At 42.9% G+C, this 16,605-nt stretch overlaps 2 protein-coding genes and 1 long non-coding RNA gene across 3 annotated transcripts in view; all 3 read right to left on the bottom strand.

Annotated features, from left to right (window-relative positions):
- Positions 1 to 162: 162 nt before the first annotated feature.
- On the bottom strand, positions 163 to 11,825 carry ZXDC (ZXD family zinc finger C). Its single transcript, XM_071756003.1, has 10 exons — positions 10,703 to 11,825; positions 10,035 to 10,187; positions 9,058 to 9,136; positions 8,821 to 8,951; positions 7,698 to 7,868; positions 6,568 to 7,253; positions 5,749 to 5,833; positions 3,788 to 3,960; positions 3,252 to 3,353; positions 163 to 2,354 (listed from the first exon to the last, which is right to left on the bottom strand). The coding sequence occupies exons 1-10, from the start codon at positions 11,781 to 11,783 to the stop codon at positions 2,268 to 2,270; spliced, it is 2,748 nt and encodes a 915-aa protein (XP_071612104.1). The 5' UTR covers positions 11,784 to 11,825; the 3' UTR covers positions 163 to 2,267.
- A 1,067-nt stretch (positions 11,826 to 12,892) lies between these two features.
- LOC139801588 (uncharacterized) lies at positions 12,893 to 14,937 on the bottom strand. Its single transcript, XR_011728245.1, has 3 exons — positions 14,312 to 14,937; positions 13,094 to 13,183; positions 12,893 to 12,959 (listed from the first exon to the last, which is right to left on the bottom strand). It is a non-coding gene; the product is annotated as an uncharacterized lncRNA (long non-coding RNA).
- Positions 14,938 to 15,186: 249 nt separating this feature from the next.
- UROC1 (urocanate hydratase 1) overlaps positions 15,187 to 16,605 on the bottom strand; it is a 40,406-nt gene continuing 38,987 nt past the window's right edge. The window contains exon 20 of the mRNA XM_071756004.1: positions 15,187 to 15,428. Coding sequence (XP_071612105.1) covers positions 15,288 to 15,428 — 141 coding nt within the window. The 3' untranslated portion in view covers positions 15,187 to 15,287. The remainder of the gene's footprint in view (positions 15,429 to 16,605) is intronic.

Raw genomic sequence — 16,605 nt, forward strand, 5'->3', positions numbered from 1 at the left:
TACAAAAAACAAAGGCCATCCTTTAATGTAAAGGATTTCTACCCCACTACTATGGAGAAGACACAAAGTGAAGGAAAAACATAAGCTCTGCAGAAATTAAGCTGCTAACAAGGAGCTTTATACCAGGTGCATCCATACAAAGAACAATACCCAGTGACAAACTGACCATAAAAAAAAAGCTTTATTAACCCTTTTGCACCAGCAGTTCTTCAGGTATCCATTGCCAGCAATGGAGTTCAAGCCAAGTGATCCCATTTTCAGCCCCAAGAGGTTAGCACTTTACATTCACTTACAAAGCTGAGTGAGGTACAGTTTCAGAAGTAGAAAGATGCAGTCGCAAGTCCCATAAAAAGATGGAGTGTTCCTTGGCCATTTTAATAGATTAAGAACTGGTATGGTCCTTGAGAACAGAATAATGCAGGCATAAGGAGCTTGAGGTGCCTCAGGTTCCAGAGAGGATGGTGATCACCAGAGCAAGACCCAGTAGCATGAGTCTTCCTCAGCCCTTCTACCTCTCAGGAGCTGAATCCATCCTGCAGTCACAGCTACCAAGCAGCTCTCATCTATGAATTAGTTTGTTTTGAGAACCCATTCTGAGAGGGTTAAGAGATCCCCTATACATAATCTGTGAATTCAAAATGAAAGGAACAGAGACACCTCAATGCTCAGTTAAACTAAAGATAGAAAAATAAAAACGGTTCAACCAGAGGATAAAATATTGCCTACAAATCAAGATCTGAAGCTGAATGTAACTTGTATAATTTGTTTTCTTAAGTTTTCAATCAAAAAAGCATTTATCTGGACACATACATAGTTCAAAAGGCACAGGAAGTAAATGCATTTCTGAATGACCTCGTGTGAATTCAACATCAGTATAACTGTAAAATAAATAAATATGTGCAAGATTAGAAAGATCACAATGTTCTTCTGCATATCTTATTTTGTAAAAAAAACAAACAAAAACACATACGTGCATACACACACCTCATGGAGAATAAAAAACAGTACATACACCCTTTTATCAAACTCCTATACATAATTTTATGGGTATTCAGTACATCACCATAAGAAACATTTAAATTATTACCTTAAAATGTAACCAAACTGTTTGTTTCTTTCCTATACAACCCTATACTTACTTAGGTGTCTGCAGTCCAGGTAAGTACAGTACATACAACCTCTTCCACTTGCCCTCAAGAGAAACTGCAGTGTTTCAGTGGGGCAAATCTTCCTATGTAACAATTCTTTTCCCCTCATAAAATACTTAACAACTGCATATTCTGTAAACCAGCCGGAAGCTCCACGTGCATGTGACACTCTGGGATACCAACAAAGAACAAGTGTTACCAGTGTTCAGTTGAAAAAAAAAACCCACCCAAAATCTAAAATAAAAAGATAGTGGCCAGTTTACAGATAACTTGGCAGCAGTTTATAGATGAGATAAAATAAAGGTGCTTGAAGTTACATGACAGTCAACATTCCTCCCAAAAAAGGGAACACAAAGATAAAACGAACCCCTCTAAGACGCTGTTGGACTCTTTGCTGATCACTTACAGTGAACACAGTTCTATTGCAGTTTTCTTTATCAAGTTTTGCTGGAAGAATTCAGCAAAGTATTTGGGACACAGGAGCAAGGAAAGGGAGAAACTCAACATGAGCTACAAACTGATTCACAGCTAAGTTAACATTTAGAATCTAGCTTTCTAAAACAAAGTTTTCATAGTATCTCATTTTCATGGCATAGGACATTAATTTTGCTACATGTGACACCTTATTCCAGTTTTCTGCCAAAACACAGGGGCCAAAACTATTTTTTTGCATGTGAGAAATACTTGCAAATTTTAGCTGTTAATACCTCAACACCACTGGCTCCAGCAGGAGACCAACAGAAGGAAAGTTTTAACTGTCGTAGGCAGGAGTATAAATTTGTACTTGTTAGCTGTAGAATACTTGCTTTCTGTGAAAACAGTAAATATCACCTCAGTTTGAAGTTTAATACAGTACTTCTCCCTGAAACAACACTGTACAGTTGTCTGCCTCAGTCTCTCTAACCACAAGGCAGACCAGGATATCTTACACAGGCACATCAAGCAGGATTTACATTTTTAAGAAAATCTTTCAGCTGCAACTGTCCTTAGCAAATTGCGAAGAGTGCAACCAGTACTCCAACTTTTCATATTTTCCTTGGAAAAAGACCCACACAGTTATCTCACTATGTCAAGACACAATTGCCTGATTTGTTTTCAAGTAATTGTTCTTAACAATGGTCATTCCAGATCCTGTAAGTTTATTGTGCTTCCAGTGAATTGAGAGTTATCGGAACCCGCATCATCTTCAGTGGAATTGTGTGGCTCCTGTTAAAAAAAAAAACAGAACAACACAGAAAGCATAGAGTTCAGTGCTTTCACCTCTAGATGCCTTTAATGCTTACCAATAAGATCACCTTACCCAAGACATTTACCCAAGACCAGACAAATGCTTTAAATAGTTTAGAGGAAACCCAAAGCTTTCATATTTTGCGGATCCACTCAAACAATGCCACTCCAGTTTTGCTTTGGAACCCTTCAGATGAGCATTACAAATAGTGATGAATTTACTATCACTGATTATTTGCTTTTCCTATATTAACTCTCTATCATGGCCAACAATCCTACTGGATCACTGGATCCTGTGTGATGCCCATGCTAACCATTCGCTGCTGCTCAGCTCTCAGTTGTTCCTCCTCACTAACATGCCGTTTACTGAAAGAGCAGAGAACATTTATGCAAGAAGCTACACACAGCTTTCTGCATTCAAACACCACTGACAGTAGTTGCCAAGGGTAAAGTCAAAGACTGTAGAAGCAAACAGACTTTTTATTCTAACAACCGTTTTCATACAGACCCTGCTCTGAAATCTTGGCTCAAAAACTGCATTTCCCACTTGTTACCCTTCCTGTTCCCTGCTATGTATCAATTATGATCCTCCTTGCTTCACATCCTATTTGCAGGATGGGAACAGGAAAACAAGGATTGGGCACTTCATTAAGAAATGAGTAACATTTAGTTATTCATTACTCAGTAACCGAGAAAACAAAAAAAACCACCTCTGCTTGTGTAACACGCACAAGATAAATCTTGCTCTCTGCTTACTGCTTCTTCTAAGTGAAACTGAGCCTCCAATGGAAAACAAGGTATTTTCATTAGCTAGAACACCAATGTTCACAATAAACTGTCTTCACTTTCAAGCTAGGAAATAATACCCAACAGTACCTGAAGTATGTGAACAGGCAAATCCACTGTCAGGTGAGAATGTGATGAGGAAGACTGAGAGCTCAGTTGAAAGGGCAGGTCTCCCTCTCCTGGGGAATCATCCTGTGAATACAGAAATATTATGAGATTACAAGACAACCAAGCATCTCAACACAATATGGGAAATCCAGCTCAACCTCACAATCTTAAAAAACACCTGATAAAGCTAGGGCACTGTACAACTTAGATCCACAAAGGTATGTGGAAAGCTAAATGCCACTTGAATCTGAACCAAGATGAGTGTGCAACTTGTAATGCTATCATAATCAACTTGGAAAACTGGCAAGATAAAGAATGATTCATCTTCCAACAAACAACACTTTCCTAGGAAAGTGCTTCTTGCAGGCAAATGCCCTAATGAACACGGTACATACTGCAGATCTCAAGATCCCATCTAGAGGCAGGAGTAGTACCTGAATTCACAGACAGATTCTTCCATAAATGTGCCCATTTGGTGGACAGAAGAGATGAGATTGTTTTTCCTCCTCAGCTCTTACCTGAAGAAGCTGAATTTGCACATATTGGGCTCCAGTGGCCGGGTCCCTTATTGTCAGCCCTCCATTTGGCAGAACTATGTTGCCACCCAGTCGACTGCCAGGAGTGGATGATGAAAAGTGGGTAGGGCTTATTTTACCACCCTTGCTTTTTCTCTGACCAGAGCCAGATGCCCCTTAAAAAAAAAACAATTTTAGTATTTAAATGGTCAGAAGCAATTGCACAAGTTTCCTGATAGTATTTACACTACGCAGCAAATGTCTGGAACAGTGAAATAGAAATAAGCACCACCTGATAACTGCTGAAGGGACAGACAACAATCAGCTAATGAACTTCAAATGCTGACTAAGCATCTTTTTACATGAATGCCACTAAAATCACACCAAAAACTGCTGATGTTAGGGCTCACCCCTGCGGTAGCACAGAAATATCAGCAATTTGTTACAGAAAGGAATTAGGAAGTGGAATTTCATTTTTGATTTTTAAATTTGCAACTCATTTCCTGAGAAGTCAAGTACATCACTTTTTCCAAACTGTAAAAAGAGTCCAGTGAAGCTCATCTATTTCCAGAAAGACTTCAAGGACTACTGTGTAGAACAGGCTACAAAAGTACAACTACTATAGACTTAAGCATTTTTTCAGTTTAAAACAAGGCAAATAAGCTGCTTGCATCACAAGCTGGAAATCAAAACCTAATAAAAACAAACATAAGGATACAATCCTGTGAGCTGTTCCAGATTTTTTTTTTGGTTTTTTAAATCTATTCTAAATAACAGGCTTGGATAACATCTTTTCAAACAGCGTAGATCCCTTCATTCAACCTAGTTAAACCAATTAGAAATAAACCACTCAAATTTAGACCATTCTGATACACAAAGTAGCATTAAGGCAACAGCAAAAAGTGGACTATTTATTGTTAGTCTCAAGCAGGAACAGCAACAGGAATTTTCTGAAGTCATTTTAGAAAACAAGCCAATTAATGCAATTTCTAGCATTAGTTCTAAACTAATGTCCAAAAGACACATCTGATGACACATGCAAATGTTTGATATTACACTTTGAACTAGATTCATACAGCAGCTCTATTTCCACATGACAATTGACTGAACCAGACAGGGTTCAGTCTGGTTAATTAATGCAGGGATGTCTTTAACAAGGGAAACACAACAGTGCTCACTTCAGAATTAGTCTCCTAAAAGTCACCTTAAAAATTATCACACCTTGATTTTCAAAGGTGGGAAGTAAGACACAGCAAGAAGAACTACAGTTAACACAGACAGATGGATATATAGGTATAATATTCAACTGCATCCCCAAGGGTAAATATAACTCAAATGCCTAAACTTAACGGACCACATTAGATCTGACAAAGCAAAGGTGGGTAACTCACACCAGAGAGCTTTAATTCAAACTACAATTTAAGAGAAAGAGGACACATCTGGAACGATGACCTAAATCTCACCCTGTGCAGGAACTCCCTACATGGCTAAAATCTAAGAGAGAGGTTTGAGTTTTTCTTGATACCTAGGAAATGAATTTCTTAAGACTGCATACACAGTTTCTAAGTGGAACACAGAAGCTACAGAAATCCTGCTGTTTTCATTGTCTGCACAGAGTAAAAGATAACCCATTCAAGAACACCAAAAGCATAAACAACTAAAAGAAAAGTGACCTTATTTTTTTTTTTTTTTTTAAGAAGAAAGTAAGAAGCAGATGAAAGATTGAGGACAATGTCTTGTTAAGTGTCACGAAACATATGGTGCAGATTTCTTTGTAAAGTTACTGTGAACATGGTATTCCACAGAATGTGATTATCCCCAAGTACCAGATGGCACACACGCATAATTATTTCAACTAGCAGTGAACTGGATGGGATATTTATGAATCTACTCAGATACCCATTCCCGTCAAAAACCCTAAATAATTGCATTAAGTAAATTTAACAAAATTATTGGTTTCTCACCTGTGCTGCTCCCATTTCCCTTTTGTTTTCTTTTCTTGGCTAGCTGAATGGCTCTGTAGTCTGTTCTTGCAGACCCACTGCTCTCCTAGAAAGAAAATGAAAGGAAAAAAGCTGAGATGTTAAGTTTTCTGAATGCAAGAGCGAAGAAAAACAATGAAAACTGAAGCTAAGAAACCATTTCTCTGTCATCTTCTGAACTGCCAACACTAAATTCTAGTTTCCTATGCTCTTCTAACTAGTGTCAATAAATTCCTCGAATGTACTTAATATCCAGACTTCAATACATAAAGAAGTCAGCTCCACATTTTTAAGTGTTCAGATTTTACAGTGTAAACATTTATTTTGTACTGTAAACAGAAAGTTTTGTCTACAGCTCTACAGTAACACAGTAAAGCAGAAAGGGAAGAGTACTTAAAACAGGCACGAGGACCATTATGAAAATGTGCAGTTACTCTTCCAGCACAAAACTTTCCCTGGAACAAAATGCACAAAAGATACCACATATTCTTGGGTATTCTTGTAAATTCCACTTCCATCCTCAGAGAGATAGATGCTTTTTTTTTTTTTTTTTTTTTTTTTTACTCCATTATTCTGAAAGGTTCACCCTAAATTCTCCCCACCAGAATTCCAGCATTCTGTGAGAGAATTTATCACCATAATGACTCTACTTCTGACAATACACTGTTCAATGTAACATTCTACAGCAAAAATGCACAATCTGCAAAATCTCAAGGAAATAAGGCACAAGTAGCAATGGATATCCCCAAAGTCAGGATGTCTCAGTCATCTGCTGGTACAATTAATATAGTTGCTGCATACCAAAAATGAGCTGCCAGTCACTGTGCCAAGATCCATTTCTTTCTGTGCACTGTAGCTCCCTGGAGGGTTGGAGAAGACAAACTGCGTCACTACTTTGCTGCCCTCTTGCTGACCAACAACATCCGAGCTAGGAAGCAAATTCCGTTCAACTTTAGTTGGTGTTAGTAACTCAGGCACATTGGTACCACTGAGGCTACTAGAAGGAGTCAAAGTGGCTGTGTCAATTGTTAAATTATTGCTGGATGTCAAACCATGCACATCTTGACTGGAATTCCTCACCGACAGAGATGCGAGCGAACCCAAGGCTTCTGCATTGACAGTCTGTACATCATCCAAATTTAAAGTGCTTTGCTGCAGAACTGTTGTACTGGTTCCCAGCAAGAGAGAACTGTCCAGGCTCTGTGGCATATCACTGCTAGCCACCAGTATCAAGGGATCAACTGCCTGGCTTAAAGAATTGCTGCTGACAGGCAGGTTTCCTCCGAGCGTTGAGCCCACGGAAGCAACATCGATGGTGACAATCCCAGAGTTCACTAGTGCCATGTCTGTTGCAATTCCAGAATTGTTACTAGACACATTGGAGAACAGGGACACCAGGTCTATGTTGCTGAGATCACTCTGTCCTGGACTAGTGAGTTCACTGCTGGGTGTGAGGGAGCTGGTTGACTCAAGCTGAGTTAGGAGATCTGAAAGAGAAGAGTTTGGTTGTAGGACAGACCTTTTATCACATAATGGAGAGAAAAAGAATGAATGATCAAAGGAAGAAGCTCAAAACTCTAGATTCTTAGCCTTCTAAAACACTCCTCAACTTCCCTGAAAGTAGATTTAAGTTAGGCTGCAGAGGAGTGGAGAAACGAGTGCAAATGAAGTGCTTTGCTGATAGTTTACAGATTACACAAAGAATGACAAGCTCTACTTTGCTCAAAAATTGCAATTTCTCATTTTCTGATACCGAGTTACTGATCCCATTGGAAATTCAAGGGGGGATTGGGGACCAGCCAGTCTCAGTGAAGATTCTGCCATTCATATCAATGGGGCCCAGTCTTCAACATCAGTAACCACACATTTTCTTTAACAAAACATTTAGTTTTTCCCCTTCAGTCTCCTGTGGATTGTAACAAATACTTTACCAGGGCTGAAGTTATGCTGCTTGACCATGTGCGTCTTCATACTGTGTTTGGAAGTGAACAATTTATTACAGCTGGATACAGGGCAGCGAGTCTTTAATGAGTCCACATCCTGAAGATGCTTTTTGGAGTGAATGTACAGACTACTTCGTGCTGAAAACTTGGCACAACAGCCTGCAAGAAGATAAACAAGGCTCTGAAGTTTCACCCAATTTCAGTTCGATGTTTGCATTTAGTGCCTTAACAATACAAATCAGAGTAGCTCTGCAGAACTCCATCTATTTTGCAGCACCTGTGCATACATCCAGAGGAATTGGACTAAAGCTAAATATGTATTTTCTATTTTCCTATTAAGGACATCTTAGTGGGTAGAGCAGTTGTTTCTGACAACAACTTGTTTCTGACAAGAAGCTCTTGAGTAATTCAGTGTAGTGCACAACCTTTCCCCACTATGGCATCTTATATGTAAACTCTTCATACAAGTGCTGGCAAAGCCATTAAAATAATCCCCAAGTAGAGCTTTCTTACTTTATGAAGCAGAATACTCCAAATCAGACCCAAAATCTTTGTTCCTGCAGGCCTGATAAGGTGATGGAAGTAGATCTAAGAAACCCACAGTGCACTAGCAAGGCTCCTAAGTGACCACAACAGACACCATTCATACAGCCATTCACCAGCCCATCAGCAGAGAGCACCACAGCACAACCACTGAACACCTGAAGTGACATGTCACAACAAAACATGGCCTTAAAAGTGTTGGACAGGACTACTTTCCACTACTTCTCATGAATCAAGTGAAAAAGTTGAGCTACAGAAGCTGAGTACCAGAAGCAGGATTCTCCAGAACAAAGTAATCCTGTTCATCAGAAAGACAAAAAAAAATAATAAAAAAAAATCAAGCTAGAGCATGAACCAATGTTTTCTCCACAACCCATACATTTGAAAATGATCACTCATTTTCAATTTTATCTTCTGGTTAGTTTTACTTCTCCAAACTCTTCTACAAAACTAAACCGTTCCAACCCTGTAATAAGAGTATGGTTTGGGGAAAACACACACAATATTTAGGCAATTACTGATTACCAACACTGATTACCAATTAACACATACAAGAGTAGAACAATACCTTCCACTGGACACTCAAATGGTTTTGTACCAAGGTGAGTTATACTATGGCCTTTCAAGTGTTCTGCTCTTGTGAAGGACTTCCCACAGCCTTCTACTGGGCACATAAATCTCCTGTCATCTTCATGTTTCCTACAAGGGAAAGAAATTGGCATGATTAAATCCACTGCTGCTTAGCTACTGAAGAATGACAAAGGAAGAGCAAGTGACTTAGAACAGTTCAACCAGAAAAAGCTACCTTTTATGTCTCAGCAGCTTGGACATACTGGTGAAAGACCAGCCACAACCTTCAAAGTCACAGATGAAGGGCCTTTCACCTTAAGCAAAGAAAAGTTCCATTAATCATTTAATATGGAAATATACACTGCTAGTAGAAAAATCTCAAAAGCTGCTTAAACTGAACTTAAGACAAGAAGACTCAACCACCCTCTCCTGCAACTCACTGCCAAGCACTGAGCCTTCTGTAACTCAACGCTGCTGAATCTTTCCCTATGCATTAGGGAGCAGAGATAATAATCAATCCATCTCATTCTCATCTGAGCTACCTCAAAGATTCTTCAACAACAAGCATTATCCAAAACAGAAACACAACTTGAATGTTTTTTCTCATTTCTCATGACCTATGACTAAATGTTCATTACAACACATAGTATGTGTCTTTCCATTATGTTTATAAACATGCACTTAACAGAAGTGACACTTTAAAAAAATTCAAATAAACAAAGCCCACTCTGTAAAGCCATGAAACCAAGAAAACAGAGGACAGTAGAGAGAACACACAATTTACAAGATTAAAAGGCTGGACTGCAGTTTATCAGTTGTCCTTGCAAATCAGGAGTGCATGCCTGAGTTGATATTTATCTTCTTGCTGTTCCAAACCTTGGTACATACACTTGACATTTGAACTTCTGAGTCTTTCAGAATTTACACTATGTTTTTAATGCCTACAAATTTGGGAAGAGAGTTGGGATATTTTCTCTGAGCAGAGTTCACATGACAAAAAACAGTTTTGTGCATCCATAGCTACTTGGCATCTGGCAAGTTCATTCAGTGGACTCTTACCCCCTCAAAAAGACCAAGAATAAACCATTTTCCCTGACTCCAAGTAACTCCTATCACTCCTTCTTCCTTCACAACTTCAAGTTTTTCCAGTGAACTGTCTCCACATACTATCTTCTGTGTACTTCCCCAAGTAAAAGTCACTCTCCAGAGTACCTGTGTGACTCCTCATGTGGATTTTCAGTCTGCAGGCTTTGTCATATTGCTTGTTACAGCCAGGGAATGAACAGGAGAACTGCTCTTGCTCTCTGAAGTGGGCTCGGTTATGGGAGAACAACGCACTCACTGTGATAAACGTTCTTTCACAGCCTGAGGAGGAAAACAGTGCATCAGCTTGATACAAAACTGAACCAGAAAAACCACGTTCTCATCTCCCTCGCAACTTCTACTGTGGGACCCTCATGATCCTTTTCCCAGGATGTGACATCCTGGCACATGAAAAGAACAAGCAGGGCAATCCTCATTTCAATTACTGCCAGGGAAAACTATTCAGACAAAGTGAGCAACACCACGAACAGCACCGCTGAAGGGGTTATCACTGAAACTCGTGCTGTGCCTTCAAGCGTTTCACCACACCAGCCACAAAGCCTCAGGAACCTGACCAGCGGGCACACAGCTCCCAAAGCTCCCAAACTTTCTCTCTGGATAACTGGGCTGGCCCGGAGCAGGGGCCTTCCCGGGGACACAGGAGGAAACCCGAAGAGGAAGAAGGACCGGGAGGGATGAGGAAAATTGAGCTGAGCGGCATCACGGAGGGACACAGCGATCCCATCCTTACCCTACAGAACTATTTTTGGCCAGGGAACCAAGCCCCAGAGGCTTACCGGGGAAGTCGCAGCGGTAGGGCCGCTCGGGCTCCAGGTGGCTGCGGCGGCGGTGGGCGGCGAGGCGGGCGGCGCTGGGAAAACGCTGCCCGCACGCCTCGCACTTGTGCGCCGCCTCCTGCTCGTGGGCGCGGCTGTGGGCCCGCAGGTTGTAGACGGTGGTGAAGCGCTTGGAGCAGCCCGGCGCCGCGCAGGCGAAGGGCCGCAGTTTGTCGTGCGAGTGCAGGTGCCGCCGCAGCTTGTAGGCCGTGGCGAAGGACCAGGCGCAGCCCGGCACCGGACAGCCGAAGGGCCGCGCCGCCGCTCCCGCCGCCCCCCGGCCCTCCTCCCCGCCGCCGTGCGCCGAGAGGCGGTGCAGCCGCAGCTGCTGCTTACGCGGGAAGGCCTCGCCGCAGCGCGGCTCCGGGCAGGGGAAAGCCGGCGGAGAACGGGGCCGCGGCCCTCCCGGCGGCTCGGCGGGGCTGCCGGCGGCGGGGGGCGGTGGCGGGGCGGGCGGCGGCGGCGTGGCACCCGCGGCCTGCTCGGCGCCGGGCCCCAGCGTCAGGACGCCGTTCTCGATGCGCACCACCAGGCTCTGGTTGTTGATGGTGATGGTCCCCGAGAAGGAGCCGTCCTCCGCCCCGCCGCCGCCATCGCCATCGGCGGGGGGCAGCGGCGGCGGGGGAGGAGGCGGCGGAGGCGCCGAGCCGGAGGCCTCCTCCGGCGGCTCAGCGGGCGGCGGGCCGGGCTGGGTGCGCCCCGCTTTCCCGCCGCCCGAGCCCCCCTCTGCCGCGCCACGCACCACGTTGAAGACGAGCAGGAGCCCGTCGTTGTCGGGAGCGGGCCCCGCCGGCGGCGCGCAGGGGCTGGGCGCCGGGCTGGCGCCGGGCTCCGGTTTCTCCTCCACCAGCAGCACCGGGAAGCTCACGTAGAGGCCCGACGCGGCGGTGCTGGCGGCGGAGGAAGAGGAGGCGGCGGCGGCCGCCGGCTCCCAGTCGGGGGGCGGGCGGCGCGGGGCGGCGGGCGGCGCGGCGGGTCCGCCATGTTGGGCGCCGGGCCGGGCCCGGGCCGCCTCCGCGGCGGGCAGCCCCTGCGTTTCCATCTTGGGGGTCCCTGTAGCAGCGGCTGAAACCGGAGCCGCGGGGCGGGGCTGGCGCGGGCCAGCGAGGAAACCCGGAGCACGGAACCGCGGAGCGGGAGCGGCGCGGGAGGTGCCGGGAAAACCCGGAGCGAGGAATCACGGTCGGGGTGGGGTTGGGCCCAGCGACCCGCGGCCCTGGCAGCCACCTCTGTCCCTTTCCTGGGGCAAGGCTGATCTGGTGGGTTGCACCTTGAATTCCAGTAGATAATCGAAGTGGGATAGCAGCATTTTGGGGGTTATTCCACTGTCTGTTTATTCCTCTTCGTATCAGGGAAGAAGCTGTGCCAGAGCAGAGCAAGTCTGAGCTTGCGGTCACATTTTGGGAGTTGCAATAGGCAAATACTTTAGAAAAAACCCTTCAGTAGAAATAGAAAAATAGGGTTGTGAACAAAGTGTTGCCCCCGCCGGGCAGGAGCGAAGTGAAGGGGGCGGTGCCGGGGGAGGACACTGGAAAGGAGGGAGGGGAGAAAGGGCAAACAGGGAAGAAAGAGTGTAGAACACGCTGGTGCTTAAATGAGATTAACTCGGGCAAAACCCCATACAACAAATTCATCTCGTGCATAAAACGTTTTAGGTTTTTCTTTTTTTCATTCTTAACCCAAGACTTCTTTGGGAAGATGTTTAGCTGCCTTCTGCTATTCTAAAACATAGGTTAAAGGGCAAACGATCCGGTATTTGCCTTGAAATGACACGAGTTACTTGTGCTGTAGGACTGACGAGCAGCCCCAGCAGATGGTGCTGTGATCCTTCCATTGGACGAATTTCTCCTTTTCTCTCGGCAATTTTGCATCAAATCTCCAACAGGAAGGATGGGAGGCTGCTGGCCAAGAACTCTCAGCTCCAGGAGAGCTGTTGCTGATTGCCATAAAGCTGTAGGTACACCCAGAGCTCCACTGTGCATCTTGGTAGCCACCTGTGGTGGGTTGGAAGCCCCTGGGTGCTTGAGCTCAACTTCTTCTGAAACAGCCCTTAGCCTGCTGCTGAATGTCACTGGAGGGGGGTCAGTCCTGTTCTTGGCTGCCCCTGGCCATCCTGGTCTCCCTATGGAGGTCTTTCCAGGAAAAGAAAGGTCTGCTCAGAAGCTTATTAAGAAGTTAAGATGCACATAGGTACATCTCTGGTTGAAGGATGCCAAACCTAAAGGAGAAAGGTAAAAGGAAGAAGAAAACAATATATAAAGCCACAAATCCCTTAGATTTGACACAGCCTAGAGAGATCCAACAAGATCCTAACTAAGAGAGTTATCAGCTTTCATGTCACAAGCTTCATACCTTTAAAAACCACTGTAAGTACAGACATGTCCTTTGTCATCAAGGTCTCTCCTTTATCTGCAACTGGCACAAGCTTCTAGGGACAGATGCCTGTGTTTTGAGGAAAGTATTAAGTTACTTTTTAGGTAAGCCATAGAAGGAATGACTCAGCCTGTGGCAAACTCAGGATTTCACTGCAGAAATTGTCTAACTACATCCTCTACCTGGATCTGATCTGGTGCAATGTCTACAGATGGATGGTTTGAAGACTTCTTCCTCTGTATTGCATTTGTCCAGCAATGAGGTCAGCTACCTAAAAATGACATCAGCATCCCCACAGAAAAATAGCCCCTTCACAGTCCCAGTTTCTCTCCAAACAACTTCAGAACAGATAAAGCAGAGGCTCAGCAGAGCTCAGAAAAGGATTCTTCACACTGGGCTTGATTTTGATTTCTGTAATTTGTGAACCACCAGCCATTTCATCCCAGAAAGTAACAGGTTACTGTGCCCCCCCTCAAGGTACGGTAGATCTCAATCAGTTCATATGCTTGAGTTCTGAGGTTAAAAGACCAAAGTAGATTTAAATGTGTACACATAACTATATATATTACATAATTAAAATAAACAACAGTGAATAGTCATAAATATGACCAACTGTTCATCAGTTCACTGCCTTTCTGTAACTCATTTTGCCTCACTCAGGCTACTTTGTTAAGGAAGATTTTATAATTTGAACTTCAGCTAGTAGCTCTTGTGTAGTGTTCATACATTCAGGTTCTATGTCTCCCTGCAAGCAGTCCAGAGTTATCAACTCCCCAGCACCTGAGTGGCATTAAGCACAGGCATACTCTCAAGGCTATGCCCTCTGGTCAATAAAGCTACAAGGATCAAAACAAGGTTCTTTTTTTTTGTTGGGGATGTAAAGGTACACCAGTGCTAAAAAATTCAAAGCTGAATAATTCATAATATTTCTTTAACATTTTGTCTTTGGTGGATTTCATCATTAAGATGAATCTGTGGAGCACCTCTACATTCTTTAGTAAAGAAAAGCCAGTGTATTTTATGATTATTCCTCGTATCAAAACAGTAGCCTGGTGCTGTTGGGCTATGAACATTAGAGTGGTTTTATACAACACCAAGATACTAGCTTTAGATCCACCCCAGTGTGGTTATTAACAATAGGTAATATGTAACATATGTCAAAGCAAAGGTTGTCAAATCTGGCTGACAGCTACTCACATCTCAACCGTGTAACTTGGCAATGCTGGCAGTTTTTTTCCATAATATAAAGAAATTCCAATCAACTGCAGATTGCACTTCACAGAAGGTTCAGCTACAAGCAGATGCCAGACTCTCACTATTCATCTGGAGGCACATACTGTATGTGAACAGAGTAAAGAGCTGATTTGTGATTCAAAATAAAGGGTTTCCTTTACTTAGTGCTAGAGACAATATGGAGTTGCAGAGTGTGCATCACAGCATCCAACAATTCTATAGTTTCTTGAGTCCCCACAGTCCTGAGGAGTGCAACTCATCACACCTCATCTGCAGCAGCCAGCACAGGTTTACCTTGTGGAACTCCTTTTCCTTCCAGGGGTAAAAGATACAGTGCCAAGAAGGCTGTGTGACAGGCCAGATCAACTCCAATACCCCATGCACACAAGGGCAGGGACTGCTGATGCTCTTGTGTTCATGTCTGAATGAGGTCTGTATGCAGGGGCAGTGCTTAACCTGAGACATGATAGCTCAGAATTATTTTGTACACATACACAGATATATATACAGATGTGCATGTAAAACACGTTCTGTAAATACATGTATATATGTATTACAAATATGTATAATATGTATAAATATGTATAATGCTATATGTATACTAATATATGCTATATGTATCATACTATATATTACTATACTATATATATGTATAATACTATAAATACATGTATATACCTGTCAATATGGATGTGTATGATTACACATAAGATACTTCTTATCCCAAACATTATTCCAAATATGCTACTGAAAAGATTGTTCCTGACATCTGTCAGAGAGATAAAGGTTTGCTCCATTAACACATTAAGGAGGGGAAAAAAAGAACTCACATGGAAGAAACATTTAGAAGGCTTTTATAATTTAGCCAGAGAGCAAAACGAGATATCAAGAAAGCAACTTCAAACGGATCTCCAAGGACAACATTGCACTTGGAATAGCACTAATGTTTCAGGGCTTGCTCCAGGATGTTCTCATCCAGCACCTTGTGAGGGAGAGTCACCTTCAGCTTGCCATTCTCTGTCATTGCCTGGCAGATTGTTTCATAAGCAAAGTCATTGCCCGACCAGCAGCGTCTGGCAACCTGTCAGACCAGAAAATCACAGGGTGAAAAACTGTACATGGCTCTTGCCACATCCATCTTACACAACATTTGTGCAAACGCTGGCACCCAATTTCATGACAATCTTTCAGCTCCCTGCCAATTTCTAGTTTCCTTACAGATTTTTTGAAGTATTTTTTGTAATAGCTGCTTGATTTTTAGGAGTATGATTTGGAGGGACTCAGTACATTTCCATGCAGAAACATACTATTGGGCAGGTAACACTGGTACAGCCAAGTACCTTGTAAACTTTACAAAATTTCCTAAAAGTAATACTGCACTCTCTAAAACGAGCTCCTGCTTAGATAAGAGTCAGATCTAAGCACCTGATGGTTTTGTAGAGGGGTAAATATTTTTAAAAGGAAAATGTCACTCAATGCATTTTTAAAGTGTGAAATCAAGGAGCTAAATTCTCTGCCAGCATGTAAGGATGAACTTCTGTGGACAGACAGGGAACTGGTAAGCTCCTCTTTCAACAGCAAAGCTCTGCTTTCTGAGCTGTGTACAAGCAAGATTACCCAGATGAAAAAAAAAAAAATCAAAATTTGGTATAAAAGCAAGTCCCTCACGGTATTCAATGACTTAAAATCTCTATTATGAATTGCAAATCAGTGTCAGAAATATTCAGACTCAAAACAGTTCAAGAAAACTTTGGTTCCAGTTTAGCAAAATATGTAAGTATATGATTATTGTAAAGCTAATGAACAGCTCATCCATAGCAATAACTGCTAGAAACGACCTTTCAAGTAAAAAAACCAGTTTCCCTGCCACCCAGCTTTTATTATTCCTGGCAGTATATTTTCAAGGGTACACTCCAGCTACTTTCCAGTCTTGTATATAATATAGGTAGCATTCTCATATCATCTATTTTCAATTTGTTTGTAGAGGAGTGGAAATGTGCTTGCAATAAATCAGAGCACCAAGTATTTGTTGGGGTTTTAATTGGCTTTCTCAGATACACAGGGCTTGTTAATGGTTTGTCTTCATTACTCTACTCTCCAAATTAATACAATAATGCTCCTCATTCTACCTTAAGAATTTAGCAATGTGTTATTTCAGATCTGGGACAGAAGTATGTGAAAACTCTTCCTCTTCCTCTTCTTGCCCCAGTAATGCCCATAGGGAGAGAAAAAATGTTTAGGCCTAAGGCAAGAAAGAA

The sequence above is a fragment of the Heliangelus exortis genome, chromosome 12, assembly GCF_036169615.1.
Source record: "Heliangelus exortis chromosome 12, bHelExo1.hap1, whole genome shotgun sequence".
In the NCBI taxonomy this organism is placed as follows: domain Eukaryota; kingdom Metazoa; phylum Chordata; class Aves; order Apodiformes; family Trochilidae; genus Heliangelus; species Heliangelus exortis.